Source organism: Nothoprocta perdicaria, unplaced genomic scaffold (genome assembly GCF_003342845.1).
Source record: "Nothoprocta perdicaria isolate Ctin4 unplaced genomic scaffold, notPer1 scaffold_338, whole genome shotgun sequence".
NCBI classification, from domain to species: Eukaryota; Metazoa; Chordata; class Aves; order Tinamiformes; family Tinamidae; genus Nothoprocta; species Nothoprocta perdicaria.
Window position 1 is genome coordinate 386,647 of NW_020455575.1, and position 10,503 is coordinate 397,149.

A 10,503-nucleotide genomic window follows, 5' to 3' on the forward strand; every position below is an offset into this window, starting at 1 on the left:
CAGGTCTTTTGGTGCCACTTCTGGTGTGCAACTTTGCTGTGTCTCAGAGCCGCCTCCTGCTATTTTCACTGGAGCAGCAGCCCTGGGAACGCTGCAGCCCGGCATGAGCAGCAGGGCCTGTGAGGAGCAGGGAAAGGTTGGACAGTGCTCCTTGTTTGTTGTGGTTGCTGGTGTGCTTTTTAAATAAGACATTAAACTATATGCGATGTACAGCACGTTTCCCCCTAGCAAGCTAGCTAGTGGTGTGCTATATACAAACATATTTATTTATATAGATATATGTGTGTACATATATACACATATGTGTATGTGTGTATATATATACACACATATACATATATACACACACATATATGGAAACTTGGGCTGCTTAGGAAGAGGGCCACGTGGTTCACCGTGCCATCAGTGTATAGAATCATGGAATCAAGTCCCAGGGGTTTCAAAGGGTAATAGCTTTCTGTTGATTTTTATATATATTTAAAACATGTATTTGTTTATATTTTTAATATTTATATTTCTGTATTCATATTTATGTTATATTTATTCGAAATGGGAATTACAAGAACATACTTCATGTTTGGTAGGAAGTAAAGCTGGGAATAAATGTGACCTTTATGTGCTACAAAAATTGAACTGTTGGCTAAATCTGTTTGCTCTGAGGAAATAAAGTACTTGGTGTGTGAAGTCTGGATAAAACCAGAGCAGGTGCAGCTGTTACTCCCCTAACTGCCCTTTTTCCTGGTTTTAGAAAGGCCAAGGAAGTGGAAAGCCAAATGCTGGAGGCTTCGCTCTGTTTCTACACAAGGATCACAGGTTTGCCAGCCGTGCTACCTTGCACCGTCCCACCTGCAGGTAAATGTGTTGCACCTTGGAAAGGTGGGTTTTTTATTATTTTTTTTAATGATGAACCTTATAGCAATCTTAAAAGGCAAGAAGAACCTTTATTTTGAGTATTTTTCAATGTATTGACATTGTCCTTTTATGAAAACTTAATTGTAAAACACTTAAGATATTGCATAGAAAATACACATAGGAAAAAATATATATACACTTCCATAAAAATAGAATACATCTTAGCAAAATCACTTGTGTACAGTGTATTGACATTACTGAACCAATATTACTACATCTTTGGGGGAAAAAAAAGTTCCATTTGCAGGAAAACAAAACAAGAAACCCCAAAATATTTTAAGAGTTGGGAGTATTGGAATGGATATGGTTTTGAGCTAAATAAATGGCTATACCAGAATGTCTGAAAAAAAAAAAAAAAAAAAAAAAAAAAAAAAAAAAAGAAAGGAAATTATAAAGTATCTGCTATATAAAGCAAAAGTAGCCATGATGTTGTTTTTCCTTTTAGACAACGCCTCAACTTGCAGAGAAATCAAATGCACCCATTCCAATTTCTACTTTAGATTCTCCAGCTGAAAACAAGCTCTACTAACACAGTTCGGCGAGCTAAGTACTCTGGTATTTCTTTCTCTGATCCCCATGACGTGGTATATGCACAGCTCTAATTCTACCAGGTATTTGGTTTAAAAAGAAAAAAGCAAAACTCTTAGCAACCTTTAAAATATGCAGACCACCTAAAACAGCTGTTTAGTTTTTTCTGGTTAAGCTTTTCCTTAGCTGCTCTCGGCAGGGGCTGTCCCTCCTTGGTGCGTTGCTCGCTGCGACTCCCGCTCCCGCTTTGACTCGCTCTGCAGGTTTTCAGCACAGCCTGTGGAAAGAGACTACTCCAGTGTAACAAATACAGCAGGGGGGCCTCAATGCCCGGGATTTTCCTTCTGGGAAGGGGATGCAGCCCCCCGGAGCGAGGCCGGCGCGGGGCTCAGTAGGGGTAGGCGGCCACGGCGATGTAGACGACGAAGGTAGTCTGGTACTCGATGGCGCCGGCGGCGCTGCGGGACGCGGCGCGCACGCGCAGGCGGTACGTGCGGGGCTCGCGCAGCGGCCTCGTGCTGAACACCACCCCCTTGAGGTTCTCGGCCCGCAGGGCGAACGGGACGCCCGGGTCCTCGTGGGCCATCGTGAACGTGGTGCGCGGGTGCACGACCTGCTCGTGGGTGTAGGCCACCAGGCGGATCAGGTCCTGCCCGGCGGCGATGCCCAAGGGCAGCGACACCAGCTTGTACTCCAGGGCGTACGTGCTCAGCGCGCACTCCAGGTCGTTGGCCGGGCAGTTCTTCAGACAGAACCTGGGAATTAAAGGGAATCTTGAAGCAAGGGAGAGCAATGGTGCAGTAGAGGACTGGAATACGATTTAGAGGCTAAACCCTTCCCTCCTTTATCCTGGTGCTGTCTGCAAATCAGCTCCTGCCATCCCTGTGCATTGCACCTTTCAGGCTGCAGCCCGGGCTCATGTTCCCTTTTTTAATATACAGATATTAATATCTTTTGCTATCAATATCTTTGTGTTATTTAAATGTTACTGAAGTGTCTGGTACATTTTTTAACGTAACCCCATGATCATGTTCGTAAATATTAGAGATGAGAAAACTAAGGTTTTTAATGTGGACTGGCAGTTCCAGTGGATGTTGGACATTGGTGGTGTGTGCTAAACCATAAAGAACTCGGAATCAAAAAGGCAGAGGCAGCTTTAATCAAAAGCCAAGGTATGTGGCCGCTGTTAGTGCTGCTGCTCTTGCTCGTGGGTAATAGAGGTCAGGGAGAATTAACGTTTCGGGTCAAATGTCATTCCAGGTCAGACTGATCACGAAAGATGGATTCTGCTATGAAATGTGCTGTTTACCTGGATACATTGAAAGATCAATTTTTTGATTTTTGTTTTTTCATCCCAGAACAAGGAAAAGTTTGACTAATCTGAAAAACAAAACTCACTGAACCGCTGTGTTACTTTCATGACTAAAAATTTTACTTTAAATGCTTTCCAACTAATAGCGAGCTAGGTCTCTGGAGGAGGGAACCACTGAACTCAGATGCAAAATCAGCCTCATAAACGGTGAGTGACTGACTCTGAGGCAGCAGGAAGAATCGCAGAAGCTGCTGCCTGGGCCCCTTCCATAAGGGAACGTTCTCCCCTCTCCCATTCTCATCAGCAGGCTGATCCTGCACATGCTACTGCCAGATAAAGTTTCCAATAAAGTTTCTGATAAAGTTCCTTCTTGGAACTACAGATTAAAACCTGAGTGTGGCAGGAAAACACCCAGGAAGGACTGAAAATCAGACGTACCCAGAAAGGGGATCACGCTGGTAGCTTGGGGGACAGGGTGTGTCTATGCACTGGTAGCTTCCTCGCGTGTTGAAGCACACCTGGTTTGGTCCACAGTGGATGTTCTGCTCCAGGCACTCGTCAATATCTGAACGGGAACACATGGAGACAGTCGGGAGCTGCTACTGAGGTGTCGGATGTGGTTACAGGTTAGCAGAGCCGCACGATAGCACAGACCTCTGCAACAACTGAGTTTCCAGGAATCTGCCTTACAGCGTGGACAGCAGCATAAGCTGCAATGTGCAGCTCTTGTTATGAAAGCTAATTAATTGAAATTGGTTTTATGGTTTTTTGGTTTTTTTTTTTTGATAAGGCGGATTAAGGTTTGTATTTGCCCCAGAGCTGCTTTCAGTTTCTACTTTCAGTGAGTTAAATATCTAATGTTAAGGACACTTAAAGGAACTCTTGGTTGTCTGCTTTGCTGGTAGTTTTACTGTTGAATCAAGCTACAAAATACAAAAACTTTCAAAAATTGAAATTTTCAATTGCTATATCTCCTAAAGCAGATTCAAAGAGGTAACATACAAATTATATTCCATGCATATGTATCTTGTTTATTCATAAATACATTTATTCAGTGAGATTTCTGTACCTTGGCAGGTTTTGCCGTTGGCCATGAGACGATACCCGGAGGGACAAGAGCACTGGTAGCTCCCTAGGGTGTTTCTGCACTCGTGCTGACAGACATCTCTGTTTTCACATTCATCAATATCTGTGGGAAAGGAACATGAGAACATGAGCATCAGGATTACCTGAGTCTAGTCCTAAATCTAGGTTTTTCTGGACCCAAAGGACTTCCCTCCCTGCCACTTGTATAAAAGTGAATGGGCAGAGGTGGTAGAAGTTGGAGAGATGTTGTTTTCTGATGGGATTAAATGAAAAAGGCCAGCAAATCCCTTCATTACTCACCTGTTCCATCCCATACAATTTTGTTCTTAATAATTAAACCGAGCTCTGTGGGTTTACTTATCCGCACCCCTTTTGACAGCAGCCATAATGTATACTCTGGCTGCACAGACCTGCCCTGTAATAACAGAGGTCTGGGAAGGAGGGGCAACCAGCAAACTACACAAACCTACGCAGCCTGGGCAAATAATGGTGCCCCAAAAGCAAGCTGCCTGAAAAGGGGGGGGCTTTAGATAACATATATAACATATGTGCCCGGATTATCTCCTCAGAGGAAGCCTTGAGCTAGAAGAGTTTTCTTACAGTTAATCCCTCCTCAGGTAAAACTCTTCTTCCAAACTCACTCTTCTCATGCCAAGAGCTGCAGAGGTTATCAATAAATGTTCTTAATGCTCTTAACATTTAACATCTGCCTCTGAAGCAACGCAGTGCCAGAGCGCTGAATATTGTCCGAGCAGACTGAAGACATCCAGCCACAGCCCACAGGTAACTGCACTTTCCTTTGAAATGTTAGTTTCATGTACGTGGGTTAAGACTTGAATGATTAAAGCAGGGGAAGGAAGGTCTAGGGCAGTATGGAGCAGAACCCTGAGAATAAGGACTACAACATGAGAATTGCACAGATAGAGCTGACATTTACCTACACATCTGGCATTTCTTGCCTCATAGCCTTCAGGACAAGGTTCTCTAGGGTTCCTTCTAGTCCTGGAGAAAGGAATCCTGCTGTTCCTATACTCTGAGAAGGAGCTGTAGAGATTTGAGGAGTGCCTGTAATACTGTAGAGGTTGATAGTTGTCTCTCAGAGGGGAGAACTGGGCATAGTTAGAGCTATGGTGAGAGGCACCGAAACGGGGCAATCTCTGCAGTCCAGCGCAAGACTTCCCATCCCCTAATAACTGTTGTCCAGGGGGACAGACACACGCGAAGCTGCCGGGGCTGTTGGTGCACTGAAATGCACAGGGCTTGGGCACTTGTTCACATTCATTAATGTCTGCTCATGTGACATGATCCAGAGCAACCAACCATGTGGAAAGGAGAAAGAGAAAACAACATGTAACTATATGTATAGATGTACATATATATACAGCTCAGTCTGTGGAACAAACTCGGGGCATAACTGAGGCCCTTAGAGCAGTAAAACAGGAAGACCTCCAGGCCAGGTAGGTGGTTTGTCCTGCCCTGTATCATAACAGCAGCATCCCTTGCTTCTCCCCGCAGGGCTGTGAGATGCTGCTCTCGGCAGGACCCCCGTGGAAGGGCTGCCTGAAGGAGCCTCCTGTGGGAGGTAAGACCTGGCTGCGCACAGGGCTCGGGATGTGCCCGTCTGTTTCGGGAGGCTGCTCGGGACTGAGCAGCTCCTGTGGGGTCTGTGTTACCAGCATGATGCTCTCAGAAATGTAAGTGAACCTGAGGAGCCGAAGCTGGACACTGCTGCTCTGTAAAACACACACCGTTTTTGCTCTTGTTACGAGGAAGACAGGGAGGTCTCAATGCAGAGCCTTCCCGAGAGGGTTAGGAATCCTTCCAAAGGGTCCTGGGGAAAAGCAGCCCCACAGCTCCTGCCCAGGCCCTGGGTCATGTTCCATCATCCACAGTAACTCGACCAACCCTAGTACCAGTGTTCACCCTTAGCACAACAACCGTGGGCAACACAAAGGGGGTTTAAGGGTATCGCACGCTGAGTGTCTTTAACTGAACATGTATGTGAAATACTTGGTGGTATTTCAGGATTAGGCCTTTCTTCGTGAGCTGTCTGGCTCTAGGAAAAAAGAAACAATCTGTTCTGAAATATTAACGGAGCTACCTTAGGCCCAACAGAAAGTCTGACCATGTTTATTTATTTATTTTATAAATCTGACTTTATTTTAAAACTTGCTTCCGTTCTTTACTAAAACAACTAGAATAAAGAAAAAGGCTAGTTCCAAACAGGACTGTGTTGCCTTCAAAATGGGCAGGAATAAGTGCTATTAAGATACATAGCATCTATTCATGGTATATTCACAAGACCGTCTTTGGAGAATAATTCAATACTTAAAGGTTATTTAAGGTTATTATGATTTAATAATATGACATAAAGGTTATTATGACTTAATAAAGGTTTAACTATATTAGTAGAAAGCATTTAATATTAGAATTCCAAAATATCATTAAATCATTGCTAATATAGTCTGTAACCCTGACACAAATGGATGCTACCAATATGTTAAAAGTTATGTTGCCAAGAGTAAAATATTAGATTTCCTTTTATTGAACTACTAAATATTTTATGGTTTTGAATGTTTTAAAATTGTTTAGTAGTAAGAATTTACTATCTGGAAAGCTGAAAATGCAGACACAGTTGGGATGATGAATGCAGGAGTTAGAACAGCAGAGCTGCAATGTGTACAAAATTTTGTAATTGTTATTTCACAAATAATATTATAAACAAAAATGATATTTTAACGTAAGATATTACCCTGAGAACTCTTTTTTAATGAGCTAAGAGCTAATATGATGTTTAGTTTATATTTTTTCACTGTATGCTTAAGCTGAAAAAGATACTGAGAAGATGGAGTACAGGGTATGACCATGGATTAAAAGACTGCAGCGGTTCTGTACTTGCTCTGCGCTCCCTGAGCTGCTGGGCTCTGTGAGTGCTGGCCTCAGCTTTCTTCACCCGCACCGTGCGCGCAGCAGGTAAGTGCAGCCAGGTCTGCTCGCTGGAATCCCCTGGCTCTTGTCAGCGGCACTGGGGAGAGAGCTGGCAGCCCCTAAGCACGGGCAGGTGCCAGGGGCTGCCGTGGGGCCTGCAGCAGCAGCCCCCGCTGCAGCGGTGCCCCTGCTCGCCTGGGCACCTCCTGAGCAGCAGGAGTGGGCACCAATGGAGGGAACCAACCTGGAAACTGTAACGTGCCCAAGTTCTCATGCTGTGTTGGAAGGAGTGTTGAGACTTTAGGTGCCAGATAGCCTTCTATGTGTGATATGTAAATGCATTATGGTGCCTTTTGCTTCTGGTATGGAATGTTTAACTGTTTTATACATGGAAATACTGTAATTTGGGACATGAGGGATACTATAGTTTATACCATGCTGTATTGTACACCACCTTGGTGTGGTGTAGGGATGCCCCCCCTAGCCTCTTCCCCCGTGGGGCAGTGAGGAAGCTGCTCACCAGGCAACCCCCAGGATGAGTGGATGGGTGGGGTGGGTGCTGCTTACCCAGGTGGGCGCTGTGTGTGTATGTGTGGGGCGGCTGTGGGTCACGGCGCTGCTTACCCAGGCAGGCGCTGCCCACGGCGGGCGCGCGGAGCCCCCGCGGGCAGGCGCAGCGGTAGCTGCCCCGCGTGTTCTCGCAGCGCTGCTCCGGGCGGCAGCCGTGCGTCCCGGCCCGGCACTCGTCCACGTCTGCGAGCGGCACCGCGTGGGGAGAGACGGAGGCGGGTGAGCGGCACGGAGCAGGCGGCACCTTCACGCGCCCAGGGCGCGACCCAGGCTCCTGTGGCTAATGGGAACTCGGGGCGCAGCGAGGGGCCCGGGCCACCCTGGGCCTCTCCTTCCCTCTGCTCACCGACTGCACAAAGGGACACTGTTCCATAAAACACACGCAGGTAAGGGCAGGGGTGAGCACACGCACACCTTACACCTTCAGGGGTTTTACACAAATCTGTCTCATTAATTCTCTAACTTCTGACTTGAGTTTGCCAGTTCTCTCAGCTAATCTTGCCAGAGAGATGGATGTAATCCATCTTTTTAATGGGCTACTATAAAAAGAAATGGTGATTTGGTACTAGGTAGGGCAGCCCTGCTTCAGGCTCTTCACGCGGAACTCCTGAGACAAAACTTGTTATAAAACAGGGACAGTGGGGACAAAATATTGCAGTCAATAAAGAATTTATTGAATTAAGGTAAGGAGAAGATTGTGGGGGGAGGGAGAACATTCTTGTTGTGTCTAAGGAGCAATGGAAAACCAGCTCTTGCAGAGGGTGCACTTAATTTCTTGGCAATTCTAAATATTACAACAAAAAACAATTAACCCAGTAATGCTCCTGTAAGTGAAACCAGCCAGGGGTAAGTGTGGCTCTGCTTGATGAGGAGCTAGGGCCTGGTACAGAGACGTGACTGCTGCTGTTTTTGTGACCGCTGATCCTGGCCTTAGGGGTGTGCGTGCTGAGCAGCCCGGGTACCTACCCACGCAGGTGCCGTTGTCGCTCCTGGCCAGGCCCTTGGGGCACAGGTCGATGCAGCGGTAGCCCCCGCGCGTGTTCCTGCACAGCTGGTCAGCTCGGCACACCTTCTGCCTGCACTCGTTTATGTCTTGGTTAAGAAAGCAAAGGAAACACAAATGACCCTGCGTCCTCTGCAGTAACTCTCAAACAAGGTCCCTGTTTGACGCGCAGGGGCAGCAGGGCGCAGTGCAGGGGCTGCCTGGCCCCCATTCCCGTCCCTACCGGAGCATCTCCGGCCGCGCAGCTGGAATCCCGGCTCGCAGGCGCAGCGGAAGCTGCCCAGGGTGTTGACGCAGCGCTGAGGGCACAAGCCCGGCTCCTCGCACTCGTTAATGTCTGGGGAGTAATAATGATAACAATAATAACAATAAAATGTGAGCGGGGGCGGGAACGCAGAGCGGGGGCTGCTTCGTGAGGGCTCCGGGCTGGGGCTGGAGCCTGGGCTGGGCTCTGAGCCCCGGCCCTGCGGCAACAGGAGCAGCCTGGGCTGAGGTAAGGGGGGAACTGCAGCGAGGGGGGAAAGGGGGGGCAGAGAATGCAGGGCTGGGGGAGGAGGAGGGTATAGGGGAAGGGTAAAGGGAGGAAGGAGGGAAAAGGTGGGATGAGGAGCAGGGGTGATAAAGGGGGCGACTGTGGGGAGAAGGGAGGATAAGGCAGGAATGGGAGAAAAGAGGGGTAGGAAGGAGAAAGGGGGGGAAGGACAAAAGAAAGAGATAAAGGGGGTAGAGAAGGGAGTTAATAGTGTGGGATGGAGAGAGGAGGGGGAAAAGGGGGATGAGAGCTGAAGGGAGGGGAAGGGAGGATAAGGGGCGGCAGGGAGGTAGATAGGGGGAGGGATGAGGGGTGAGTTAGGGGGGGAGAGTTGAGGAAAGGGGGGATGAGGGACTATGGGGGGTAGAGGGGAAGGACGGGGGAAAAGGAGGGCATGGGGCAGATGGGGGATAAGGGGGGGAGAAAGGGATGGGGGAGATATGGGGAGAGTTTGGGGGATAAGTGGGGGGACAAGGGGTAGATGGGAGAGGGTTAGGATAATGGGGGGGATTCGGAGGGCAGTGGTGGAAAGAGGGAGGGAGGGTGGTTAAGCGGGGGCATGGGGGTGGATGGGGAGGGGGGACAAAGGGGACATAGGGAGCAAATGGGGGAGGGATTGGAGGGGACAAGGGGAGATTAGGGAGGTGGAGGGAGGGAGATCCCCGGTAGATAGGGAGGATGGTTGGGGGAACAAGGGGTGTATGGGGTAGATGAGGGAGGGTGAAAGGGGGGAGAGATGGGGGATAAGGAGGACATAGGGGGGACATGGGGGAGGGATGGGGATAAGTGGGGGGACAAAGCGGGGTAGATAGGGGAGGGATGGGAGAGACAGGGGTATGGGGGATAGATAGCGCAGGGATGGGGGAGAAATGGGGGATAGAGGGGCATGGGAGGGACAATGGGGTAGATGGAGAGATGAGGTAGATGGGAAGGGTTGAGGGATAAGAGGGATAGATGGGGAGGGAGGTGGGACAAGGGAGGTAGATGGGGGAAGGTTGGGAGGGAAGGGGGTATAAGGGAGGATAAGAGAGGGAAGATGGGGGGATCATGGGGAGATCCCCATGGAGGGAGGGGGGATCACAGGGAGAGGGATGGGGATAGATGAGGGAAAGGATGGGGGATACATAGAGGGCAGGGAGGAGAGGATGGGGGGACAAGGGCAGTATATAGGGGGCAGTTCGGGGTGATAAGGGGATGAGGAAGGAAGTGGGGACAGGGGAGACATGAGGGGATTAGAGAGGCAGAAGGGGGAAGAAGGAAGGAGGGGGGATAAAGGGGGTATGGGGAAGGATGGGGGAGACAAGGGGGTAGATGGGGGAGGAATAAGGGGGGAGTGATGGGAGGATAAGGGGGGCATAGGGGATAGATAGGGCAAGGGATGAGGGGACAAGAGGGGAGAGGGGAAATAAGGGGGGACAAGGGGAGGAGATGGGGGACAAAGGGGTAGATAGGGGAAGGGAGGGGGATAGCGAGGAGGACAAAGGAGGTAGTTAGGGGGTGGGGTGGGAGAATAAGGGGGGCATGGGTGGTGGATGGCAGGAGGGATAAGGGGGGCGTGATGGGGGTAGATGGGGTAAAGGGGACATGGGGGTAGACAGGAGAAGGGATGCAGGGACAAGGAAGGTAGATAGG

General features: G+C 48.9%; 1 protein-coding gene across 1 annotated transcript in view; it reads right to left on the reverse strand.

The window, feature by feature from the left end:
• Positions 1-1,828: 1,828 nt before the first annotated feature.
• HMCN1 (hemicentin 1) overlaps positions 1,829-10,503 on the reverse strand; it is a 144,931-nt gene continuing 136,256 nt past the window's right edge. The window contains exons 101-107 of the mRNA XM_026043730.1: positions 8,563-8,676; positions 8,303-8,428; positions 7,391-7,519; positions 4,776-5,126; positions 3,822-3,941; positions 3,191-3,317; positions 1,829-2,195 (exon numbers count right to left, since the gene is read on the reverse strand). Of these exons, the coding sequence (XP_025899515.1) occupies positions 1,829-2,195; positions 3,191-3,317; positions 3,822-3,941; positions 4,776-5,126; positions 7,391-7,519; positions 8,303-8,428; positions 8,563-8,676 (1,334 nt within the window). The remainder of the gene's footprint in view (positions 2,196-3,190; positions 3,318-3,821; positions 3,942-4,775; positions 5,127-7,390; positions 7,520-8,302; positions 8,429-8,562; positions 8,677-10,503) is intronic.